General features: G+C 42.3%; 1 protein-coding gene across 3 annotated transcripts; it reads left to right on the top strand.

Moving 5' to 3' along the window:
• The first annotated feature begins 68 nt into the window (after window positions 1-68).
• prrc2b (proline-rich coiled-coil 2B) lies at window positions 69-22,293 on the top strand. Of its 3 annotated transcripts, none has more exons than XM_070850082.1 (31): window positions 69-202; window positions 4,003-4,180; window positions 4,293-4,470; window positions 4,869-4,971; window positions 5,587-5,650; window positions 5,837-5,980; window positions 6,435-6,748; window positions 6,890-7,014; window positions 7,127-7,290; window positions 7,712-7,793; window positions 7,901-8,063; window positions 8,701-9,046; window positions 9,141-9,331; window positions 10,179-10,380; window positions 10,459-10,666; window positions 10,803-12,839; window positions 14,353-14,516; window positions 14,708-14,823; window positions 14,923-15,064; window positions 15,557-15,633; window positions 15,790-16,077; window positions 16,231-16,332; window positions 16,521-16,713; window positions 16,799-16,896; window positions 16,989-17,116; window positions 17,266-17,506; window positions 17,654-17,821; window positions 17,944-18,023; window positions 18,166-18,247; window positions 18,614-18,823; window positions 19,948-22,293. In XM_070850082.1, exons 2-31 carry the CDS (start codon window positions 4,066-4,068, stop codon window positions 20,113-20,115), a joined length of 6,693 nt encoding a protein of 2,230 aa, XP_070706183.1. In that variant the 5' UTR covers window positions 69-202; window positions 4,003-4,065; the 3' UTR covers window positions 20,116-22,293. The 3 variants fall into 3 exon arrangements, with proteins under 3 accessions (XP_070706183.1, XP_070706185.1, XP_070706186.1); XM_070850084.1 differs by having other exon boundaries at window positions 10,462-10,666; XM_070850085.1 differs by lacking the exon at window positions 19,948-22,293 and having other exon boundaries at window positions 18,614-18,847.
• The last annotated feature ends 4,447 nt before the right edge of the window (window positions 22,294-26,740 follow it).

A 26,740-nucleotide genomic window follows, 5' to 3' on the forward strand; every position in this document is an offset into this window, starting at 1 on the left:
CATGACGCTCTCCTCCGAGCCGATCCAGCCTACACACAACCCTGTTCATTTTGAGGCCGGGTAGGACCCCAGCAACAACACTGCGATCGGTTCAACCTAGGAAGATTGGGCTTTACAATCGCTATCCATCCCTTGATTAGACAACATTTTGTGGAAATATATCACAGTCACTGATCAGAAGATACACTAAGTCATTGAATCGGTGAGTTATGGATGCGGATGGTTGTTTCAAATCTCCGGTTTTGCTCGTCTTCTCCGCCGCCTAGTTTTATTGTTGCTTTGTTCTGTGCAGCAGCCATTTTTAATCGCCTTGTCCTACATTCTCATCCCTGTCGCCCGACCGTTTCTCTAACACCCGAAATGCAGAAAATGTCAGTGGAGTGTTTGACACTGATTTCCATAAAACAGCGTGTCTTATAATGTGAAGCTCTACTGCACTGAAACCCCCCCGGCCTGTCAAGGTTGTATTTGGACCACTAGACTGCTTCGCCTTTTCGCTGGTTTTCGAACAAGCTGCGACTACCGAAGCTAGCCAATGCTAAGAAAGCGCAATTGGTTGTGTTTTTCTGTGGGTGCTAGCTTGAACACACAGAATGGCAGAAAATTTACCCGAATCATCAAATTCTTTTGCTGACTGATATACAGCTGCACAGGACCTTGGCCACTAGGACTTGATGTTTACATAGCTATTTTATCTTTAGCTTCCAGCTAGCATAAATTAGTATTGATGGCTAGCATCTAACTTAAACCATGGGTCCCTCTTCACGTTTGTGTTTTTATGTTACAGTTTAAGGTAATGTTGGGTAGCCTTTACAATCTGGTAGATTGACCAATACCGTTTTTTGGTTTTTCTTACCAATTAGTGGGACTGAATTGTGTTTTTGTTTTCGTGCAGCCAACTGGCTGGTGTCAGTTTCATGTGCTGGTGTTAGCATTAGCTTTCAGTGAGATAGCGACACCTACAACTGTCGTTAGAGAGGTCAGACGTTATTCTGCGGTTGGAAAAAATGCGTTGAAGTCATAGCCAGTGTATGTGATTTTTGTACTTGTGCTATTTTCGTGTAGTTGTCACGTGGAAATGACGTTTAAAATGCAGTTAAACAAAGTCCAGAAATGGATAACGTTAGCTGTCATACCGTTAGCTTCATATCTGACATAGCGTGAGGCTAGCTAACGTTAAATATGTGATCTGATGGACCTTGTAGAAATTCGAGTTTTTTTCTGAAATCAAAGTATAAGGAAATGGCCTGGCACGATCTGTATATGACTTGACTATGTCGACCTTGATGGGACGGATATTTTTCCGTAGAAATCCCGGTAAAACGCCTTTGCGGAGCTCGAACCGAGCGGCCTCCGGCACGTAGTGGATTGTCTGCAATTCGGCCTAAATGACGATAATTATTTGCGCAGATTTGTGTATAAAATATTCAAAACATCCGCGCCCTGGACAAAATTAACTCACATAATCACATATATTGTTTTGCTACATGTGTGAAGCAGTAACTATTGAAGTGTGAGTGCACGAAGCCATCACAAAAATCTTCATCATTAACAACATGCATGGCTCTGTATCACAACATTAAATTGGGAAAAATAAAACACCCTGGGGTGTACAGACATCTGATTTGACTGTCTTCATCAAATCAGATAAAAATGAATTCGGTTTCTTGATGATAATTTGGGAGATCTTGTGTTATTGCAGTTGCTTATAAATCTTTGCTGTCTTTACTTGACTTGTGGCAGATTTTGTGTGTGTGTGAAGCAAACAAATCAGAAAATTCCTCCTAATTTTAAATATCTCACCCTGGCCAAAACAAATCTGTTTCCTTTAGTTTTAAATAAGAGTCCAGCTGGTTAACATCAATGGATTGCCATTATATTTCTATTCTATATTAACACTGTATCACTCTTGCTTAATTTTGTTTAGCTGCATCTGTAGATGGTGGTGTTAGAAGTTATAGTTGTATTTGCTGCACCACATGGTGTTTGCAGGCATATTCTTACTAGGTACTTTTCTTACTTGATGATTTTGTCTGTGAACTATGGAGAAGCACACGGCTTATAAAAGCATAATCTGGCTCAGGGAAGAATAGATGGAAATGGAGTTTCAGCCAGGAAAGAGAAGGAATTCTTGGCATGGCAACATCATGACGCTTACTTCCTGTCAACAAGAACTTGACGATTTGTTCTTATTTTTGGTTTAATTAAAGTGTCAAACATATCAAATGAGTGTGGCCATTAAAAAGAATTATGTCAAACCACATTTTCCCCGCTACTCTTTGTGGAATCCAGCCGCACAGATAGTTGGAGTAAAGGTTTCAAGTCATCTACAGATGAGACCCAGTAATGCGGTGCAAAATGTTTTTCATTGTGTCAAAGCATGGCATAAATGTATTAGAAAAACTCAGAAGTAATGTACATACTCCTGAACTATTTTCTATCACACATACAGTGCAATGCAAAAAAAAATAAACTGCGAAGGAAGGATCTTTTTCAAATGTACTTGAGTACCTCTACTATGGACACAGGACATCTGCTGCATTAGTTTTGATCATAGCTGCTCACAGCAACTTAGTGTTTGCAAGGTATATATTTGCTTAAAATTCCAATAATCTTGGACAAGAAATCGTGCCTCTTGCATGTCTTAGACAAGTTGGAAGTGTTGGCATCTCATCCCTCAGCTGAGTATTTTGAGTAAACCAAATCTGAAGTTGAAGTGAAGTGCGGCAGCAGATATAAATCCCCTTTTTGTTTTCTTTATCACACTATTTTTCTGAACACGAAAAGGTATTTTTACATGTGGTTATGATACCCTTTCCAAGCCAAGTCAGAACCAACATGGTGCAAGTGGTTGTTGGTACAGCAGTGACGTTGCTGGGGTCACTGTGGAAATGCCCATGATCACTGTGTGGCCAAGGGCCCTGATATATACGGAAGGACTGGCACCGACAAAGGGAGACTGATGTGTCACCTCACATTGGCTCATGTCTTTTGTTGTAAAATTGCGCATGAACACCTGTACACAGCAAACTATACACAGCGCCCATCTGACCACCAACATGCATGTACAGACTGCACTGGTGTGAGGAAATAACTCGTCACCTTGTGTTTAAATTTAAAATAAACATCACAGAGAGACAGTCAAAGCCAACTATCCAACCATACTTGCGTCACTGTGAATCTGATTAAAGTCACTTTACATACTCACAGCAGACACAGTATGCCTGAATTTAAGAGTTGGAACTGGCATTGTAAAGTTTTGCTTTGCACTGGTAATATGTATTTTCAGACCATGTTTAGATTGTGGAAGAATAGATAGATCTCTAAAGATCAGAGCTAACTCTACCCATCAGTGCTACACATGAGCTCAAACTGTGGGTGAGGGTTGGCTACATATGCTTAACAGTGGCCCAGCAGTGTCAAACAGCAGACTCCTATTTGGTGTGTGAGGCCTTAAAGTGTACTGGGCCATAATCATACAAACATGTTATGCAAAGGAGGAAGTATTCAGTGCAACATGTCAGAATAAACCTTTCAAACAATCAGTTGTGAGTCATAGTTGAGCAGCCATACAAATATTTTCAATTTTATGAGGCTTGGTCGTGATTTATTTTCCTCTCAGGCAAGTGGAGCTTTGTTTGTGGTACGCAAAACCTTGAAAATGGTTGACGAAAACTAAACGTCAGCATGTCCGGGCCTCTCAATAAGTCACAGAGCTAGTTGTCAACTGTTTTCCTCTTTAATATTTCCCTGGTAAACAGTAGTAACTGAAACATAAGGTGTGCAAAAGCAGGCAGGCCACACATCTTGTTTCAATACGACAAAAAACTTATCTAAACAATATTTAGTAAACTATATTCCTGTTCACATCTTTTCTGCATATTCACAAACAGAATTTTAAAATGTGGTTTCTTGTCATATTTTAGCAATCCAGCCTCCAACCATGTTTTTTCCCCACAATGAGGTCTATACTTAAGATGGAAATATCTTCTCCTTTTGTAGAATCAGAAGGCACTGGGAAGAGGCGCAAAGAAAAATTTCCATACTCGATGACATTACATCGCAATGTCCGATCGTTTGGGGCAAATAACCAAGTCCAAGGATGGGAAAAGCAAGTATTCCTCACTCAGCCTATTTGACAAGTACAAGGGAAAATCAATAGAAACTCAGAAAAACACAGGTATGGTGAATTTCTCTCCTCAATACATTATTTCACATCTCTGTTGTCTATTTTCAATAAATTTTGTTAATCTCACTAACCTTGCTCTATCTACCTGTGTTTTGTCCCCCAGTAGTTCCGCGACATGGCTTACAGAGTCTTGGCAAAGTGGCCACAGCCCGGCGTATGCCCCCACCTGCTCACCTGCCGAGCTTGAAGTCTGAAAACAAAGGAAACGATCCCAACGTGATTATTGTGCCTAAAGACGGTACAGGATGGGCGAACAAGCAGGAACAACCCGATCAAAAGAGGTAAGGGGGAAACACTGAAAACTACCTACTTATCTAATCCTTATAATGGCGTTCAGATAAATTCTTATATTAATTTGTAGTATTTACACCGACAGCCTTTGGAGTTAATACATTTCAATCATAAAGATGAAGAAAAGTAAACTGAATATCAAGCATTGAAAGAAAACAAGATAAGTACTCTGGGTGTAATGGAGAGGTGCACTCTAAGAGACCTACATCAACAGTGAGCTGTTGTCGCAAAGCTGTCGCTTTATTATATGAGATAGCTGTTGTCTTTACACCTGCTCAGAAATCCAGTCCTCTGTACTCTTGCCTTGTATCAAGTCATAGTGCCTGTGCCCGCTTTGACTTCATTTCACAAAACTAACAGTTGTCTCTTTCTTTGCTCTTATTTGTAGTTCTATTGCATTAATACCACAGCTGCCGGAGTTGCAGCCACAGCCGGCTTTACAGAAATCTGTCTCCAATCTTCAGAAGCCCTCACCGGTAGCCAACCAGGAGGTGTGTATGTGTAGCTATGGTTATGATCAATCTGGGACATTCTGTTCCGATTTTTACCATCAGAAGATTGTGTTTAAACTTCTTTTATTTGATCCCAGACTAGCACTCCTTAGTACACAACTGTGTATCTAGTGCAGATTTCAATAAATATATTCAATTTTTTTTCCTAGCTTTAATAATCTGTGTCACATTTTGGCAAGTATCACACATTCTCAGTGTGTTTTAACATTATCAGTTTGTGAGCAGCACCTTTTTAGCAAAACAAAATGGTCTGCTAGGTGGATGCACATTTACAGAGAGGATGACACCCAGTCATCTTTCCTGTTGTAGTCTCTGTTCTGTTGTAGTGTGGCTAGGATGGAGAAAAGGTCAGGATGGAGTTGGCAGCTAAACGCTTTAACCACAGTCTGTCGCGTAATTATGACATCATTTTAAAAGTTGCGGCTTAATCTTAATATACCTAAGAGAAACTGTTGCTGCTTACTATATACTAGTTAGGCGAGGAAAATAGTTCATATGCAGACTCAGGAAAAAAAGATCCATTCAATGTCTCAAAGGTCAGAGAGACCTAATGCATCTAATAGACTGTGACCTTGGTTTTCGTCATTTCCACAGAACACAAACACAGGTGGACCAAAGCAATGGGCCCAGCTAAATGGAAAGGCAGTAGAGCAAGATGGTGAGTCATCTGATATATTTATTGAGAGTGGGGTGTGCCTAAAATCAGATGACATGCTAATGGTAAATGTAATGCTTTTTTGTTTGTGACCTTCACAAGTCTCAACCAATTAGTACAAATCTGTTTGCACAAGTCAGACAAACAGCCTTCATTCAATTCTGGAACTCCTTTCAATGACAATATCAGGTTCAAGGGCCTCAAACCGACTTCAGCCCTTCTCTCACGAGGAATTTCCCACGCTGAAGGCAGCTGGAGAACAGGACAGGGCTGGCAAGGAAAGAAGCGGCTTCGATCCGTCGTATGGGCCCGGACCAAGCCTCCGCCCCCAGAGTAAGTCTCAACTCTCAGGAATTGGCTGGCAGTCTCATTGAAAAATAAAGTCTGGTGTAAAGGAAGTTATTGAATTGGCAACAGGTAATGCTACTATTGAAACACATTAATAGCTAAACAAAAAGAACAAAATTCAACATAGTGAAAAGAGGAGTTTACCCAGTGTGTCTATAACCAATGCTGTGCATTTACTGAGGTCATATACTTACTGATGTTTTGTTTTCACACACATAGAAAGCCACAGCAGACATGCTCACATATTTCTTACTGACACCACACCTGTGTTTGGCAATTGGCCCTAGGGGCAGAGACAGAATAGCTGGCATTGATTGACTTAGCAGTGTAAGATGAGGTTACAAACAGTCTGGTATTACTCTGAATTTCACGAGTTATTTGTGCAAATTATTCCACATAGAATTAGTGCATTGCTGTCTCTCCCTCCCCCCACTTCAAGATGTAACGAGCTGGAGGGAAGGTGGTGGCAGGAACCTTCAACCCTCGTCCCTGACCCTCGGCCTGCCAGCAGATCCTGAGGGTAAGATCACTGCCCTGGGTGAGACTGGCACCCCTCCAGCCCCATCTCACCCCCCCTCTGCCACCAGCACAACCTCTTCTAGTGTAGTGACGGCTCAGTCACCAGTCCTTGACCCCAAGGAGCCTTCCCTGCGACCCGCCCAGCCTGTCCGCAGAACAACCGTCCCTACTGCCCTGCAGTACCAGCTTCACCACACTTCAACTGCTGTCTATCATGACATGTTGCCTGCATTTGTAAGTACTATATGACTCCTTTTTAGGCCATTGTTTGTAAAAAAGCTTCAAAGACAGTCTACATCCAGAAACCACTCAAACTCTTATTGTGGCTCATAGTATTTCTCCTGTGAACACATTGTTTCATTTTGTTGTTTTCAGATGTGCTCTAAAGAGACTCGCGAAGCCCCAGGTACAGAGCATGTTCCTACCACTGTTGCAACCCCAGCCCGATTTGAGAGCAAACCCACTTTTAGACAGAGCTACGCAAAACCTGAACTTATCAAGTAAGTACATTCACAATGTGATAGCAGTTATCCATTGAATAAACCGTTTGATTGAGAACTTCCTGATCACATGGCATTTGCCGATTAATGTTTTTACCTCCTCTGATTCCAGTGGTGATGTGAAACGAGAGAACCGTTTTGTCCGTGCTCCACCTCGACTCACTTCTCAGCCCATCCGCAGGCCTGGTGACAGACCGCAACGCCCAGCCATCATTAATCCAGAGGACTTGAAGGATCTGGATGAGCTTGACAATGACTGTGAGGATGGATGGGCTGGTCAGTATTTCTTAGACTTGTTCACCTGCCTCCTAGCCCCAAGTAGGATGCATTGACGTACTTGCTCAGGAAACGGCTTGTTGACCTGCTCATTGAGACAGAAAAATATTGCTTTAATTTCTCTTTTGAGCGCTTTGTTTTATCAGACAGTTTAGTCACCCAAGCATACTCAGACTTCAAGGCAAAACTTTCAAGAAAAGCATTTCATTTATCACAGTCTGACAGATAATTGTGCAGCTTTGCAGTCTCAACCTTAGTTAGCCTGCGGTGCTTATTTCACTCCATTCTATGGACACTGGAGTGTGGCTGTTCACTGGTTAACTAGCTGAGAATATGCTGATGGGATACTAATGGCTATTCCCAATGCTCAAACATCCCATCCCACAGCACTCCTGCTGACTGTTAGCTTATTGTTTTTCAGGACTCCATGAGGAAGTTGATTATAGTGAGAAGCTCAAGTTCAGTGATGACGAAGACGACCATGGTGATAAAAACAAGATGTGGTGAGATCTTTCGTCAAAGCTGCTTATTGCCTAGAATAAGCTCACACTTTTGTTTGTTGTCGTCATTTAAAAGGTTCCTGGTTTAATTTTGATTTGTTACTTTTTAGGGCTGAATGGGAGAGAGAGAACCAGCGTGACTGCCAGTCCTCTCTTAGCTCAGGTGAGGCGCCTTACCCCCAGGAGGGCCCTGAGGAGAGTTATTCTTACCAACATCACCACCACGAGCCTCCCAGGAAGACCAACGGCAGATATCTCCCTACGGAAGCCCTGGTGAATACACACTCTACTGTGTTTTTCCACTTTCATCGTCCCCTTTTGAGATTACTTATCTAAGATTAACTGATTATGATCCACCCACAGAAAAGCACTTTTTTGTTCTTTAATCCCTCTGACTGTGGGGGATAAGGCAACACTTCAGAGCATCTGAATAGCAGTGTGCCTTCACATGCCCTCAAGTGAGACTGTTGTGAATTGGGAGAGATGACCTTGCAGTAACCATGGAGATTTGTGTCTGACTACTTTTAGGATGTGGCAGACATAATGGAAACACAGATTATACTTTTGTTTTTGGCCACTGTTAATGTGAATAATCGTACATAAATTCCATAAAATAAACTACATGTCCAGTTGCGCACTTAGGTCTACATATTTAATAATTTCTGTTAATTAACACGTCTCTGAAATTCTCAATGTCAGTGGGTGAACTTAGCAGACAAACTGATATAGGGAATCCTTAAAGCCCAGTTATTCTCAGAGTGTAAATCTGGCATGGGACCATGGTTGCTTCCCATTTTCCCCATGTTTTCATTGGGCTATGTTTTTTTTATTTTTTTTATTTGTTACCTGAAATGTCAATGCTGGGGTAAAGTATGGCTTTCACGTTGAACTGCCTCTCTTCCATCTCTAGGCCCAGCAGAAAAACCAAGGTGAGCCACTGGCAGACCAGGAAGATCACCAGCGCCACAATCTGACTCAGGCTCCCGTTAGGGCAAAGTATGTGTCACCTGAGCTGTCAGAGGCTGTTGAGAGGGCCCGGAGGCGAAGGGAGGAGGAAGAGAGGCGTGCCCGTGAGGAACGACTGGCTGCCTGCGCTGAAAAACTCAAAAAGCTGGATGAGAAGTTTGGAAAGACTGAAAGACAGACATCAAGGACAGAGGAGGGTCAGAAAGAAGGAGAGGGCAAAGATGTTCCACTGTCCCCAACCAGGGAACAGAGTAAGGGCCTCCATGAGAACTGGCAGTACAACACAAAAGGTAAAAAACTGCAATTACATTTTGTGTGCGTGTGACTAATAACAACAGCAGCCACAACAACTCTAAGCATGTTTTGTGATCATGTGGTTTCCAGATGGAAGTGAATGTCCCCCAGACACTTCTCCTGGTCATAGTTACCGCGAGGAACCTGGCTTCTCTAACTACCGTGGCAGTGAGGATGATGGCCAGGAGCCCTCCTCCCCCTCGGGAGACTACAGTGGACGTCATCCATCCAAACCCATCCCACCCCGCTTTCAAAAGCAGCCACAGCATCACCAGCAGCAGGTGAGCACCAGCAGATGCCTCTGCTGACCCATAAAGTCCTAATCTCCGACTAATGTGTCATTGTATGATTAGTGGCTGCTTTGTGAATAGAGATCGTTCAAGAGTTCACAGAAGCAGGGATTTTGTTTTTTAAAGGTTGCTGTCATAAAAACATGAAAAACAGCAAAGCTTGTGAAGGGTGTTAGCCTGTTTATTTTTGATTGGATTGTCCTTTGTTAATTCTTCTAAGAGTCTTTTTGAGCTTTTTTTAAAAACATTTTATCATGTAAGAAGAACAGGAAATACAATCTGTAGAGGATGGATTTGCTAAATTTCCAGATTTCACAATTTCACATAGGTTTAAAAATACTGAAGTTACGTTTTGATGATGGCAGAATTCAATTTAGCTGCTTTGGCTTACTGTCACACAGTTGCAGCTTCCTGGGACAAATCAATAGAACAGAATAATTTTAATATGAATGGTAACACCTGTAGTTTTCCTACTATGACAAGTCAAAATTTCTGTTGTGAAAAAGGCCTTCTGCGAGATTAGTTGATAATTTCCCATGTACAGAGAGCTGTTGTGATAATGATCACGGCATGACCATGCATGAGAGAAACATGGGAAATTACACTAACCTCAAACCATTTTTTTGTCTATAAATAATTAATCTCATTAAGAGCAGTTTGTGTTCAATTGTGGATGGGATTCTGGGGAAACTGAAAGATTGGTTCACATTTTTTCAAAATAACACTCACATGTATACAATAGAATTCAGCTGAACTCTGGAAGGCATTTTTACACAGAGCAGAGACTATATTTTCCCCACCATCTCTTACAAGTATGTTTATTGCATACGTTACACAGGAACAAGTATACAAGATGCAGCACTGGCAGCAGTCGGGTCACCCTGCCCCGTCTGGCTCAAGCCACACCCAGCGGGGATACTATCCCCCACATGTCCTTGGGTTTGATCCCCGCTGGATGATGATGCCACCTTTCATGGATCCCCGCATGGCTCAAGGACGATCTCCTGTAGACTACTACCCTGGTGCTGTCCACTCTTCAGGTGAGCACTAAAACGAGAAAATTACTGTATACCTTTGTATCATGGAAAAACTCCAATTTGAACACTGATTGTTTTCAGCAGGAATGATGAAACCCATGATGCATCAAGACCACCTGAACAGCCCTGGTTCCGATGAGGGATGCCACCCCAGCATGCACCAGGAAAGAAGAGCACCTTCCACTGAGCCTTACCCTATGTGGAACCAAGATGGCTACCCTTTGCGCAGCTTCACTCCACCTTACCAGAGACAGCATGAAAACTCAGACAGTGGCCAGCCAGAGGACAGGTTAGTTCTTTAATTAGGGCATTCTCTTGTATTTTAATTAAAATACTTGCCTTGCAACAGGTGTTACTCAGTAAAACCCAGTTTAGTGTCTGTTTTTGTCACTTTTCATCTTATTTGTATCTTCTTTTTTCCACAGAAGTGACATGGCTTGCTCCCAACAGGACTCCTATGAAGAGAGGGCCAATGAGTGCTTGACTCACCCTCAAGATGATCTCCCTCATCATACCTACCAGAGCCGAGGCCCAGACAGAGAACACCAACACCATGACCAAGGCTTGCAGACCACTGCTCAGAATCACTCCCAGAATCATGCAGATATTGATTACCCAAGACAAGACTCAAGAGACAAGCATCTGAAAGACAGCTCTGAATCTCATGATGAGGCCTTAGATGGCTCCAAGGACAATTGGAAACGAGATGGAGGCCAGAAACAAGATGGAGTCAATGCTCAAAGCCAGTGGTCTGAACCCAGTTCCAGTTCCAGTAGTAGTGTCGGCCAGCCATCTGAAACCAGTGGTCGCACCTTGACTCGCAGAACTGGGCCCATCAAGAAACCAGTTCTCAAGGCTCTCAAAGTGGAGGACAAGGAGAATGAGAAGCCTAAACCTGAGCCTGAGGAGAAGACTGTCCCTTATCGTCTGGAGAAAGAAGTCCTTACTAATGTTTATGACTTGAAGAAAGATAACCAGCCTGTCAGCAGCAGACGTTCAGCCTCACCTGTTGTTGAGAAACAACCTGAAGAGAGACAGCGTCAGTCACCAGCTCCAACCAAAACAGACAGGCCTCTGAGCACCCACAGTGATGACTCTCCCAAGGAGAGCACCTGGGACAGTGGCAAGAGCCAGTCACCTAGAGATGGCCAGGAAAACCGAGAGCATGCACCACGGCGCAATAACTGGATCTTCATTGATGAAGAACAGGCCTTTGGTGCAATTAGGGGAACAGGTCGAGGCCGTGGCCGAGGCTTTAGGGAATTTAGCTCTAGAGGTGGAACCCGTGGTGGCAGAGGAGGAGACAATCTCCGAGGGGCTTATAACAATAACAACAACAGTAGCGGTGCTCAGCGCTCAAGCAGAGGCCGAGCACCACCTAGGGACCTTGTCAAGGTCGAGGAGTTCCAGAGGGGCAAGCCCCGGAGGCGAAATGTCAGTGAGACCTTAAGTGAAGCCTCTGAATATGAGGAACTGCCTAAGAGGCGCCGCCAGAAGGGATCTGAAAATGGAGAGGGTTATACAGAATCAGGAGAAGTTCGTAAAGCTGATAGAGACTCTTGGAGATCAAACAAGGTGTACACAGATGACCAGGTGGCCCCAGATTCCAGAGAAAAGCCCAAGTCCAACCGGGGCTTTGGAGGTCGCATGCTGCCTCCTAGACTGAATACCACTGGAAGTTACAGTCGAAGCTTTGGAGGATCCAGGGACATTTCTACATGGAGAGGTCGTGGGCCACAGTTTAGTAGCAGTGGTTGCTCCATGCAAGAAAATGGTTATGGTGCTGGAACTGAGACTACTTACACCCGCAGACCTCCTGTTGAGCGCGAGGCTCTCAAGTATCCCCCTAAATTCACTGGCTCCTTCGTGGAAAATGGCACAGAGGAGCGTGATGGAGAATACTACTTTGACAATGACAACCCTGACAGGCAGATGTTAAGGAGACGGCGTCCACCACGTCAAGACAAGCCTCCACGCTTCCGTCGTCTACGACAAGAACGGGAACCTGGCTCGAACCAATGGACAAGTGATGAGTACATAAATGGAGACTTTGCTAACCCCTGGCCTAGTCGCCCCAAAGGCAGTGGAGAAGACAACTGGCCCAGTGGTCATTATTCTGGTGGACGCTCTAGCCAACATGGTCAGGCAGAGGAATGGGAGACTGGATCAGAAAACAGCGACTTTGGTGACTGGAGGGAGAAGCGAGGTGGTAGTGGAGGCGCAGCTACACAGGGACATGGTGAGATTCCCTCAGACTCTGGACATGGTGAACCACCCTCTGGCGAAAAGAGGGAGCTTTGCAAGAGAAGTTTCTCCAGCCAGAGACCACTGGTGGAACGGCAGAACAGGAAAGGAGAGCCATCACTGCTGGAAGCAAGCAAGATGGTGCGCACACCTGATAATCCCCCCACGTCCTCTAACAGAACTGACAGTTGGCAGAATGGAGGGACTTCTTGTAAGAGGTGAGGAGAATGATAGAACAAACTCTGAGTTAGTAGTAATAGTAAGTTATACAATTATTTATCCATATGTCTTTATACTGGGAATGAAGCCTCAAAATGTGCTCGGGAATTCTATTAAGTCTTTAGTGCCTTGTTTCAGGTCTGATTATTATAGTTGCATAGAAACCAACAACACCGTGTGTCTCCTATGTTGTTACATTCCAGTTCCCATGGAAGTAACGATACCAAAAACTCATGATATGATATTACAACATCATGATATTAAAAGAAAACAGAAAAATGCACTTAGTAGAGTCCAGATCCCCAACAAGTGGTCTGGCCTTACCATATCCTATCCTAAACCTATTACCCATGTAATCTTTAGATTACATGGGTAATTAAATTTTACTTTTTTGTACAACCTTTGGTCCTCTTGGTGTTTTTGTAAGTGTAGACTCAAGCTGTATACACTGTATACTTAAACTTAGTCACAATGGCGCAAAGATGACAGAAATAGGGATATATTCATGTCGTATTGTTTGTAACTTTAGTGGGTCATAACAAATTGAGTATGGAATTAAACTGCAGATGCTCCATTTCAAAACATGGCCGCATTTTTCCATGGATGTCGGTCTTTGTGCCATAACAGAAGCTTGCATGCCATGTGAGGGCATGTTGTAGTGGAACTCGAGGATTTTCACCATATGCTTAATGCTACAATAGAGTATGGTACATATGGTTGCATTTTTGCAGTGATAAACACATTCATAACATTAGTTATTATTTACAAAGTCAGAATATGTAGAAAGGGGTTGCGTGAACACTGGGGAGAAGTACTTGTCTTCCAGTTTTTGTCTTATTCCACTTTTTTTTTAACAGTGATGCTGTTGTAAATGCCGTTTGAAGTGTTTCCACAGACATATTCGACTTCATTTGAACAATGAACAGCATACAGTTTGATTCTATTTATTGATCCATTTTTGCTGTTACTAACCGAGCTCAGTCGACTCGCACGCTACAGCTGACAGACAACAATTGCACTGACAAAACATTTTGGGTAAAACTGTACTGTAGAATTTCTGTTCGACACATGTGTAGGCATGTAATGAGTAATACCAGATAGATTTCACAGGCCCATAATGGCATCGAGGCGTTTTGTTATCGTGATGTTTTGATATGTACTTACATCACTACCATTTATATTTTTTTTACCAACAACTTTGTATCACTTGACCATAATTGATCTGAACATCACTAGCCTGTAGGTGGTCTCTTCTTTGGAACATCCTCCATTCTGCTCTATTGTTTAAGGAAGTGTTGAACAACTGTTGAACTCAATTGGCTAACTGAAAAATAGATTTGGTTATTTATTTTTAACTGCCAATTTGACAACTGTCCAAAATGAGACTTGCATTGACCACAAGATTCTCAGAATTTTGTTTTGTTTTATCACCATTTCATTTTCATTTTGATGTTTTAGCAGTTCTCAAAACACACACTTAAACCTCTCCGGTCTCCCCTTTCCTATTTTCAGCAGGCCCCCTGATGAGTCTGGCCCAGTCTACAGCCTAGAGCAGCCCGAGGAGAGGGAGCTGAATGAGCCCTCTGGGAAGAAATTGGACATGGAGCTGAAGCAAGGACCTGTCAAGACAGACATAGCTGAACCTCTGTCCCAGTATGAGCTGAGCAGCTACCCAAGTGAGTCTTTTTTTTTTTTTTTGATAGAAATTTATATGCTGACTGAAATGCGCTTAAAAATTAACTGTTGCCCGTCTTTACTGGGAAAAAATCCAGCAGTACTGACTCAATAGAAATGCAGATAATGTTTAGCACTACAGTTCCTACGTATCTACAGATGCTTTTGTTTTGACCACATGTTCTTGTTGTAGTTGAGGGAGATGCAGGGGGACCAGTTTCAACTCAAGATGGATACCAGGATGCCTTGTCCAAAAAGCAAAGGCGCCCACAGGAAGATGAGAGGAGGAGGAAGGACCAGGGAGCCGCTGTAAGTTAACATATGCTCAGCCCACATGCTCAGTAATCGCGCAGAAGATAACCAAAAAGTCTGAGGTTAAAGATGCTTCCTCATTGTTGCCTTTATTAGGTGCCAGTGAAGAACAGGGCCATCACATCTAAGATACCACCACGCTTTGCCAAAAAACAGGGAAGCATGAGCATGGAGCAACCTGAGGAAGCACTTTCTTCTAACAACTTGGGAACTGAAATCTGGGAGACCAACAGCTCAGGTAATAGACAGACCCAACTTTGTGTCAATTCTTTGTTCAAGCTTTCGTTTCTGCCAAAAATCAATAACCTTACAGATGTAATATAATAACTTGAAATTGTTTTGTATATTTGCTTGATTACTATACATAGCCAAATATAGTATTTTGATGTTACTTGTCAGCATTGCTTTACTGCTAAACTGAGACAATGTTTGACATTTCTTAACCTTTTATTTATTATTAGGGACGTAATAGTTTGTGGTAGGTTTAGTATATACTCTTCTAATAGTTTATTGAGATCAAAACAGCCACAAAGAAGGCATGTTTTGGAAAATGATCATTTAAAATGGGCATTCCTTGTAAAATGTTAAAAAAAAAATTAAATTTTGTTTTTCAAGGCAGAAGTATGTCTAATACAAACGTTTGGTTTTAGGCAATTATTGAATGGAAATTGTTTGAAAAGAAGCAAATGGTTTGCATTCTTGACTAATGGCATTCATTTGTCTCTTTTAGCTCTTTCAGTGCAGTCTTCAGGGGGTGACTCATGGACGAAACAGGTGTCTTACACTGGGAGCGAGCCCAACTCTGAGGTAGTACAATGCAGTTGCTCAGTGAAACCTCCAACATTTCTTAATCCATAATTTGGAATTTTTCTTCTTTGGCTCGTTATTGACTAACAACAAATATGTTTCAACAGTATTAAATTACTTTGAAAAATAAAACAGATGCCTTTCCTTCTCGACAAGGATTCTGATGCTGGTCCAGAGCAGAGTAAAGAGCAGCACAAGCCAGGGCCCATCGGAAATGAGCGGTCCCTCAAGCACCGCAAAGGCTCAGAAGGTGTTGATCGGCTGGAAGGTGGCCCCATTACACCAGTAAATGGTGTGGATCTCCATGTGGACACTGTGCTGCCTGTGCCTCCTATTGAGTTTGGTGTCAGTGCCAAAGACTCTGATTTCAGCCTGCCACCGGGTTCGACCCCAGTGCCCGTGTCTAATCCTGTCAACAAGCTTCAGGACGCACTTACCACCAATGTGAGTGATTATATCTGCACTTTTGTGGTGTCTTGTAAATGCTTGTGGTGAGCCAAATACACTAAAATCAGTAATACATTGACGATAATGGCTTAAAAACGAGATGGTGATTTGCAACTGATTGATCATGAACTTGTGTTTGTTTTCAAACAGACTGCTCTCAATCAGAGTATCCCCATGCTGCGTTCCAACCATCTGCAACCTGGCATTAACCTCAACCCCATCTCCTTTCCCAGTGCTGACCTCACTCTCAAGGTATTTGAATTGCAATCCCGTGTACATAGAGCTATATCTTTTCACACACATAACAAATGTTGAATAATGGTGTGTATGGTGTTTGTGCAACCCTTTCTTGTAAAGGGAAATGTAGTGGGAACATGAAGGCAAAACTCACTGTGTTATTCAAACAGGCACATCAATGTTAAACGCTTCTTTTTGCTCAGATGGAATCAGCACGCAAGGCATGGGAGAACTCCCAGTCCCTCCCTGAGCAGGGGTCTCCTGGTGGTGGTGCTTCAGCTGTTCAGCCTCCCTGCAGCGTTGGCTCATCCAGTGGTGTCAGCTACAGTTCTTTTGGAGGAGTTTCCATGCCTCCGATGCCTGTGGCATCAGTAGCACCTTCCATGTCCATGCAAGGTAAAATTGCAGTTCATTTTCTCTGTTTGATGAGAGCTTAATCTTTGAGGAGATCTAAACGAGCTGGTTCCTGTCCTCTCTGTAGGTAATCATATTCCCCCATTGTACTTGGATGGTCATGTCTTTCCTAGCCAGCCACGCCTCGTACCTCCCACCATGACCCAACAGCAGACCTACCAACAGGTAGATACACGCAGACAGGTGTTTTTTTTTTGTTTTGTTTTTTTTGTGTAACGGCAGAATTGTCATTATGTTACATTTGTTCATCCATTCAGGCAGCCGCAGCCCAGCAGATTCCCATCTCTTTACACACATCTCTTCAGGCTCAGGCTCAGTTGGGGCTTCGGGGAGGTCTACCCGTCTCTCAGTCCCAAGAGATGTTCAACTCTATTCCCCCCTTCAGGTACTGCCACCTGAAATTCTCCATTGGATTTGCACCACTTCACTTCACTGCACTTCAGTCATATTATCTATTTCATGCATGTGTCACTACTGTGCAGTTTGTTTTCTTTTCACTCATTCTGCTGCCCTGCTTTGTCTTCCTCCTTTCAGGTCCCAGGTTTACATGCACCCCAACCTGTCACAGCCCAGCCCCTTGGTGTTGTCAGGTGGAGCCCCTCTCAAGGGGCCCTATTCGGCATTCCCTGGCATGCAGCCCTCAGACATGGTCAAACCACAGTCAGGCTCACACTATCAGCCTCTGAATGGCAGCCAGCAGCTAGTCTATGACAGCCAGATGAACCAGGGGCCTGGCATGGGTTCTTCCCAGCTAATGGACTCTCAGCTCATCCAGGTGAGTGGGCTGCTGAAGCCTCTTTCATAACAGCTCATAATACTATATTTCTCTTGATGCTTGTGAGATTTCAGAGGGATTTATTAAATTAAGTCAGACCACTATCGTGTTGTGTGACCTTTAAACTATAATCCTTGTTTTTACCAGGTGACCATGCCTCTACCTGGCTCTCAGCTGCGCTACGGCTCAGCTCAGCAACATCTCATCCTCCCACAGTCCATCCAGCTGCAGCAGGGACAGAACCTGTCAGTTGGTGCCCCACGCCGAATGCTGCCACCTGGCTCCCAGACTGCTGTCATGACTGGCGGCCGAGAGGTGTGACTTACTTATCTCATGTTGCTCAATCAAAAACTGTTCTGTTCAGACAGGAGTGCAGTGATGGAAGTGTAATTGTGTAATGTATTGACAATGTGTCTCTTTCATTGTCTTATTATCAGGCCTCTCAGATGGAAATGAAAGGATTCCAGTTCTCTGAGAAGCCCAATCATTCCCCAGGCCTATCTGGAGGGTCCTACAGGTGAGTGCAAATGACTCGCACAAATAGATGTGAACCATTTTGAACACTGCATATGCGTCTTTGCTTAGCAAGATATGGTTTATTGCGAATGCACATATTTCAAAATGGATCATTATTTTCTTTTCCCCCCTCTCCTCATCAGGCCTGGGTCAGCCAGCCCTAGCGGGAAGCCCTCTGGTCCTGGGGGGCCCGTCGGCCCTCTGCCTACACATTTTACTCAACAGGTATTTAATATTCTAATATATATGTTCAGATGTGTTTCACAACTGTTGTGATAAATGTGACATGACTGCCCAAGGCTCACTCTCAAAAATTAGATTTAATAACATGATTGGTTAAATGCCTCCACATAAGCATCACCATCATCAACCATCATTATGAACCGCTGGAATACAAAACTAGATTTGTATTTGATGCACTGATATGTGATTAAAGAAACACACTTATGACTGAACTCAAATATTTGGACCAAGTCTGAAAATGCTTTTAAGAAATTCAATACTGGTATGCTAATTCTTTTTGCTTTCATTTATTTCCTACCCCGTCATCTACTTTCCCGCTCCCCCCTCCTCCTCTCTGGCGACCAACAGGTCCCACCTGCTCAGGGCAGCATGGTGATGCACATGCGGCCCCCCACCACAGGCCCTTTCCCCAATCCCATCCAGAGACCAGTCATGCAGGTCAATAAGCCTGTCATCATCCGCTCCCCCCCTTATCCCAACCCTGGCCGCGACCCTCCCCACTCTACCCCTCCCTCTGCCCCCGAGCCCCCCATTAAAGGGCCAGAGGATGGCATGAAGGTGAGCCACCCACTGTAAATATAGGTAATTTGATTTAATCCATTTTCTTTTATCTATTTGCATTACTACCTAGATGTATTTTTTAGCATGTGCCTTTGACTTTAAGTGTACAGTTATAATAAGCATATCAGAAGTCTTGATAAGATGTTTTTACAGTGCTCTAAGACCATACCTGGGTTAGCATAAATCTGTTCTGTTTATACTAGTAATGTGTTCATATACTAAACTGTACTGTGCTCATGGAAATGTTTCAAAAATGTAGTTAGTGACAATCATAGACTGTATAAAAGAAGTAGGCGTGGCTGCAGGGCTGAGAAGTGAAGCCAATGCAGAGGTGCATTACACCTGCATTCTTTCTAATGACCAACAAAAGAAGTCAGATTGTATGGAAGTCTTCTCACTTGCTTTAACACATCAAACATTTTCCTATTGATTTTATGGTCTTGGTGGCTAGTTTCAAGTCTTCTTCACTTCTTCATGTTCGTTTTGTCAATAATTTTAAAGTGAAAAAGGCCATAAAGCAAGGTATACTTAGGGGTGGGACTACCATGTGACGAAGCACTCAAAAATGGTCTTCGTGGAATGAATGTCACTTCTGGCTCAAAAACCAAGATGGCAACGCCCATAAAGCCAAACCCTTCAAAATGGGCAGTCCACCAACCAATGGGCGCCGTCACTGTGGCTACGTCCACTTGTTGTATACAGTCTATGGTGAAAAGTAGTCAGCAGGTAATCAGCATGATGCTTACGGATAGAAATGGTTTAGGCTTAAAATGGGATCAGAAAGTAGACCTATCATTATTACTTTAGAGTTTGTGGTGTTAGTGGAATATCAACATGGTGTGGTGTCATGGATCACTGTGTGACACTGTTACAAAAACTGAACTAGTATAGTGAACAATAAGTAATTGCCAACACTGAATTTCAGGGAAATGCATGAATTAACTTGATTACAATAGTCAGAAACTGTTGATCGAGAAAATTGTTAAAAGTGATGACTTTTTTTCTTTGAACCCGATAGCTGAGCATCAGACTTGGACTATCCAAACAAGTGTTAATATATTCATGTATGGTTTGCCAGGCCCCGCTGTAGTTCTTAGTAACCCTGCCTTTTCTTTGTGCAGAATAAAACCATGCGGGAAGTGCGCAAGGCGGTGGGAGAAGGCAAGACACCATCCGGGGGCATGACCAGCAAACTCCAGGAGCCCCTACCCTCCACAGGGCAAGCCAAACCAGCACGCACTGGAGCCATCAAACCCCAGGCTGTCAAAGTAGAGGAGGGCAAGGCATAACAATGGACCTTAAAATCCTCATCACCACCCAGCCTGCCAACACAAGCCTCTTGACCAATGTCTGAGCCTTTTAAGACCCACCTTATCCCAAGGCACTGAGACAAGGGGCATGCAGAAATCATCATGAATTACTCCTTGTGAACTGTCAGAACTGGACACTATTATTTCACACCACATATAGAGATATATAAATATATATAAATATATACATAGACACAAACAGTCTTTTAAGCAGATTTCTTCAAGGTCCTCTTTAATTTATTATTAGTCACTTTTAAGGGGAGATTGGTAAACAGAAAAGATATTTGTTTTGTGTTTCTCTCCAAGGTGGGGAAAAGAAAAGTGGCCAACTCAGACAGATGGTTAGTTTTTCATACCACTTTGCCAAACTGTATTTACTCCCTGTTTATGGACTGTAGCCCTTAAGACCATGCAGACACTTGATACAACTCACTATGAGAAGCAAAGTCTGTTCATTTTTTTAAAACAAATTTGCAATGCAGTGGGGCACTTTTTCATTCTTCATTAACATTTTTGCTGGTAAATAAACTGTTGAAGTCATCATCACCCAGTCGTCCTCTTGGTAAAGGACTTCTTTTGTTAACCCAGAAGAAATTCTTCAATTTTGTGGACATCATTGCATGTCAATATGGCAGAAGTCAAGTGCGTCGCCCCAGAAATGCATCTTCTGGGGTACTTCACCTGGCCCGTGAACTGCGGCGAAACTGCTTAGATTGATAGAAATGATTTCTTTTTCTTAAAACTCTCTCTTTTGCTTTTACATTCAGTTGCTTGCTCTCCTCTGTATCTAAATGGAAACATAAAGGTGGACATTTTACCAAAATCATGTTGCTTCCATGGGAACTTCACTTGCATTGAGACAGCGTGTGCATGTGATCTGCTCAACATGTGTAAACTGGCAGGACTCCTTCATAGAACCTTGCAACATTTCACAAAGACTGTACCTGGACTCAGCATTCATAGTGCTGCCATCGACTGTGTGGATTTTGAACAACCAAGCTGGCAACAACTTTTTTTTTTTTTTTTTGGCCTCATTGTGAAGTTACATATTTGGGGGGGGCTGCATTCACAATTGCTGTAAAAGATCCCCCAAAATAGCTGATTGAAATGTTTGCTCTCTTACCGCTTTGTTTGGGTTGTAATTAATCAAATTGTCTGTTTATGAACATGTGATGTAAGTGATGATTTTGACACCCCTCAACCTGGGATGTTTTGCTTTTTATTTTTTTTTTTCTTATGCTCTTGAAAGACTTTTCTCTCAAATTCCGTTAAAATCCCACTTGACAGGGCTGTGGGGAAATCTGAAGAAACAGACTCATCACCATTTGATTATTAAGCATCTGCTCTTTGAGGTGGCACTAGCAATAAATGCAGCCTAACTATGATCACAATCAGGGTCCAAATAACATTATTTTTTTTTTTTCTGTTTGAAGCTAAAGATCACAAATGAGGGGCGTTTAACATCGCTTGTTGGATTAAAATACAATTTTTGCTTAAGCTTTTTTCTGTGAGCACTGCAGTTCCAGTGGACTACGAAGGACTTTTAAAGTGTTTGTTCTATTTGAAAATGTGAAGCTGTTGGAATCATTTACTTAATTTTTTTTTTTTTTCGTAATGCACACTCATTTTGAACTCAGAATGCCAACGTCATAACTGGTTAAATGTTACTGCTTACCATAACGCTCCAGGACACTACAAAATGTTGCGATTTATCTTTATGACAGTGTTTCACTGGTATATATGTATATGCATACTTAACTGTACAGTCGAGCCTTGTCAGCGAGGGGAGGCTTAAACCCACATTTCATTTTGGATATTGTGGCACTATAAAGAATTTAACGTTGAAAAGGTCACTGTGTTCTCAGAATGGACTGCTTTCACTTGTTGATAGGTTTATTGGGCTTGGAGTGTTTTGCCTCTCATCCCTTACTGCAAAAGATCTTGATGCTTCTCATCATTGTACCCGCACCAAAATGTTACCCTGACTTTTTTTTTTGTACTTTTAAGATGCATATTTCATTTTGTCAAAGGACCAGTGCTTTCTACAGCTGATCCAGCATTCTATTTATCCTACCTGATCTTTATCCTTTCAGATATTTGGTCATTATTCTCCCTTGTTAAAAAAAAAAAAAAAGCTTATTGAAAGAAAAGAAATAAAGCAGTTGTGATTTCTTAAATGTACTGTTGATTCTGTATTCTCACTTTGTCATATTAAAATCATGCATCAGATTCTTGTGAAAGCAGAAATTATGGGGAAATGGTTTCAGGCTTGTGTCAAGCAACATTTTTTAAAAAACACTGACTGTTTCCATGTTTTTCATACAGAAAAGAAACAATCTGAGAAGGGTCAAATCATTTTGTCACAAATGGACATAACGTCATTTGAAGTTGTCACAATTCAAAACCCTTCTAGACTTCGAAACCACTCTTAAATGCATGCTATGATCTAAGTAACCAGCATCACTGTACAAAAGTGGCGCAATGACTGTGGTCACTAACTGGCATGTAGATGTCAGTCCTATTAATCATGACAAGTTTGGAACAGATTGCATAATGTACACTGCAGATACAACAATTTCCTGTTTCATGGTGGACACGGCGTCGCCATGGTGACAGCTTTTGACGAAACCTCAAAAGCTTCATAAGTGAGCATCATCCACGTCTTGGGAATGTTTGGACCAAATTTGAGGTGGCTGTGGTTAACCTGCTGAGAGAGAGACGTCTGAGAATAAAACATGCACTTCCTCCCGCCACTAGGTGGCGCTATGACTATGGTTCTAAATTGGCATCTACATGTCTTCAGAGCCGAACAGTCATCAAACAGTGTCCGGCAACGGGATGAAGCCGTCGCCCAAACCAACGTGCACGAAGGTGCGAGGGCCCTCCAACGCTGCGTGCAGCTTCCATTTTACAGATTACGTTTATTACCCTCAATGTATTTTCAAAATAAAGCTTCCGTGTTCATAGGAAACGGTATAGTGCATCAAAAGCGCAAACTTCATACACAAGAACGCTGTGAAGAAGGGGACATTTAAAAATTACTAAACTGCCTTTCAAAACAACTTCATGACGTAGTATAACAACAAAATTGATTTTTTATTACCTTTAAATCGGCGCGGTTTGGTCACTATTTAATCCGTGAGAATTACCGTAATACCATATCTATAACGCACCTGTTAAATTCCAGGGATGTTTGCAGAACAAAGAGGCCTGTCTGGACACGGACGGTCCTCCCCTGCAGGAGGCGGCGTACTGGCCCACAGGACTCATTCTTCCACCTCCGACTATTCTCAGCGTTTCTACCTCATATAAACAAGGTAATTTAACTTCATTGAACTTTCTGTCGCCCTCTCAGTAGTTTTGAGTGGTGTATTGCGCGCGCGAATAACAGTTGAACCTTCCAAAAGTTCCATTAGCTGTTTAGCTTTTTAACCGTTTTCTCCTCTTTATTGTTATCGTTTGTAAATGTAGCGTCGTTATGGTAGCATACAAACAATACTTGTTAAAGGTAGTCCTTTAAAAAAATGGGTGTGTTAGGTCAGTTAAATAAAATGGGTCGTCTCGTCTTACCTGGACCGAGCTGACTAGTTTGTGTTTATCTATCAACTAGCGACCAGTTGATGTGTTTTCTGCAATTACCGCGTGATTAGTCACTAACTTGGCGTTACTCGACCGACTAGTTTGATAGTTGACCAGTCGACGGTTATAAAGCAAAAACATGGATAAACATTTATTAGATTAACTGTAATCTGTACTGTTGACGGGGCTTCCTGAGGATTTGACACTGTTTTTGCCCTTAAATGTCACTAAACCTAAACTAAAACTGTTGGGGCAGTTTTTAACACCACCACAATCCCAGTGTTCATGTTAGATAAGGTGGGGGGGGGGGGGGCTGAAAGATGCTTTCACATGCCCATGAAGTCATCTGATGCTGATCAAGACCGAGTTTATCAGTGATGCAGAAAAGCAGTGATCACCTAATGTTTGACAAAACATTATTCACTCTGTCATATGCAATTATGCTCCGAATCAGATTGAAGCTAAAGTAGAAATACTGAATGCCTTGCGAATGTGTGTCCAAATTAAACATCACATTCAGATTTTGAATACATTCTGATAGGCCTCATGTCACAAGTCGGTATGTTTCAGGTGTCTTTAAATAGCAGGTGTGTTTCTGTGGTCCAGGATGGCAAGGAAAGGCAGCGTCAGACCCGATGAAGGCCTGATGATGATGCAGGAGCTTGATGACCGGCTGAAGGAGCAGATTGACAAACTGGAGCATGTTCGCCTTGCTGCCGTTGAACTGAAAGACAACTTGTCTGGGGTACATCAGAATCAGAATCAGAATCAGAATTCCTTTAATAATCCCCAGGGGGAAATAGCTTTTTGTTACACACAGCTCCAAAAGAATAAGAATAAACGTCAAACACAAAGTAAAAATATAAATATATAAAGTATGTATAAAAAATTGTGTATAATAATAATAATAATAATACCACCAATAACAATAATATATAACATGTACATTCAGAGTAAGGCGTTATACTATATAATACTAATAATACTACTACCACTACTACTACTACCAACAACAATATATAACAACATGTACACTCAGAGTGAGGAGCTGTACTATATTATAATAATAATAATAATAATGATACAAATAATACCACTACTACTACTACTAATATATATATATAACAACATGTACACTCAGAGTGAGGAGTTGTATAGATTAATGGCCACAGGCAGGAATGATTTCCTGTGGCGCTCTGTAGTGCATCGTGGTACAATTAGTCTGGCACTGAAAGAACTCCTATATCTAACCAGCACTTCATGGAGTGGGTTGGACACATTGTCCAAAATAGCTCCCACTTTGTGAAGCATTCTCCTCTCTGACACCACCGTCAGAGAGTCGAGCTTCACTCCTACAACGTCACTGGCCTTGTGGATCAGTCTATTCAGTCTATTGACGTCCTCTACCCTCAGCCTGCTGCCCCAGCACACCACAGCATAGAAGATAACACTGGCTACCACAGACTCATAGAACATCCTGAGCATAGTCCTGCAGATGTTGAAGGACCTCAACCGCCTCAGAAAATAGAGGCGGCTCTGGCCCTTCCTATAAAGGGCATCAGGCGGGCAATAGATCTCCATCTATAATGAAAATATGAGTTTTAAACTCCTTTTCCTTGAGCTGTCTGCTGTGTTGACTGTATTTTCTTCTAATGCAGAGCAACAATGACCTAAGCCAGTGTGTTGCTGACCACCTGGAATGGTTGAATCACTTGTCAGAGCGAGTGGAGACTCTTCACATGAACACAGCTGTTTTTGTTCAGGTGAGAGACGGATGGAGTTTCTGATGGGCTCTGGGTAATGTGCATGCAAAATCTGGCAGTATGCATCTTCCTTTTTTTTTTTTTTTTCTAAATTAGCACTTTTAATATTATATCATGTTATGTCATAATTATGAAAATGCTCCCCACATAATGTTGTGTTCAACGTTGTGCAGCAAACCAGTATTCCATACTGGAATACTACTGTGCCTTGGTGTTGCTATACGTCATTTATTGATCATTTGATTACAAATTTGTGTAAGGATGTGCACCAATTGAATGGTATTAAAACTAGATTTAGATACAGGTTCCACAGACAGTACAACAGGTCCTCAATATTGAGTAAAAATCCAGGAGCCACCATTGGCTCATTGTCACTTCAGTTATTGTGATTTAGTTATGCATATTACCAAAAATCCAGCCTTGTTTGTGGGTTGTGATGCAGGAAAAGACTTTACAGAGTTTTAATAAAAGTTTGATTAAACCCCCAGAGATAGAATCCTGACTGAGAATGACCTGTATATGGATTCTGGCAAGGAGCACCACAGAAGCATAGCACAAAAATAATTCACATTCTCATCTATGTGAGAATTTGAAATTAAATACAGTTGTCCAAAAGCATTCTGATTTTGTGCCTATTTGATTTGGCTAGCTGTTTTCATTTGTTTGTGGCACACTGTGTGGTGCATCTGTCTTTTCTCTAATTTCTGCTTCATCTGTTCCCAGATGAATCCCAAGCCTCGTGCATGGACAGGGAAACAGGGTTCCAAACACGGCTCCCGCTGGGGACGTTTCCACCAGGCCGAGGACAGCCAATCAGAGTTCGGCTGGTCCCCCATCCGCACGCGACGAAACAGCGATGCTGCCTCTGAAATGTCCTGTAACTGGTGACCTGATGCACAGTGGCCAATAAATCCACTGAGGTTGCAATGTAATGCTAAATATTGTCACCTCACCTCCACCAAATTGATTACTGAAAACCAAACTCTTTGCACATTAACGTTTTTTTACTGGTACATTCTCACTAATTATGATGCTAAGTTACATGTTTTGTAATACTCCCTTCTAATTTTCTACACCCTGTGGTGTTGTGTTGTTAAACATGCTAGATTTTTAATAAAAAGCATCCTGTCAGTATTTTGTCCTACTTTTAAAATTACACGCATGATGTACGCTCAGGAAAACATTATTATGAGTCTGTGTAGGACTTAAGTTTTTTCATTATTTTAGCCTGGACTTAAAGTTTATGCACTTTGACCTCAAAC

The sequence above is a fragment of the Pempheris klunzingeri genome, chromosome 19, assembly GCF_042242105.1.
Source record: "Pempheris klunzingeri isolate RE-2024b chromosome 19, fPemKlu1.hap1, whole genome shotgun sequence".
NCBI lineage: Eukaryota > Metazoa > Chordata > Actinopteri > Acropomatiformes > Pempheridae > Pempheris > Pempheris klunzingeri.

Coding starts and splice junctions, on each gene's coding strand:
- prrc2b (XM_070850082.1), top strand. CDS start 4,066: ATGTCCGATCGTTTGGGGCAAATAACCAAGTCCAAGGATGGGAAAAGC. Junction 6,749..6,889: donor ATGACATGTTGCCTGCATTT/GTAAGTACTATA, acceptor TGTTGTTTTCAG/ATGTGCTCTAAAGAGACTCG. Junction 14,517..14,707: donor TGAGCTGAGCAGCTACCCAA/GTGAGTCTTTTT, acceptor TTCTTGTTGTAG/TTGAGGGAGATGCAGGGGGA.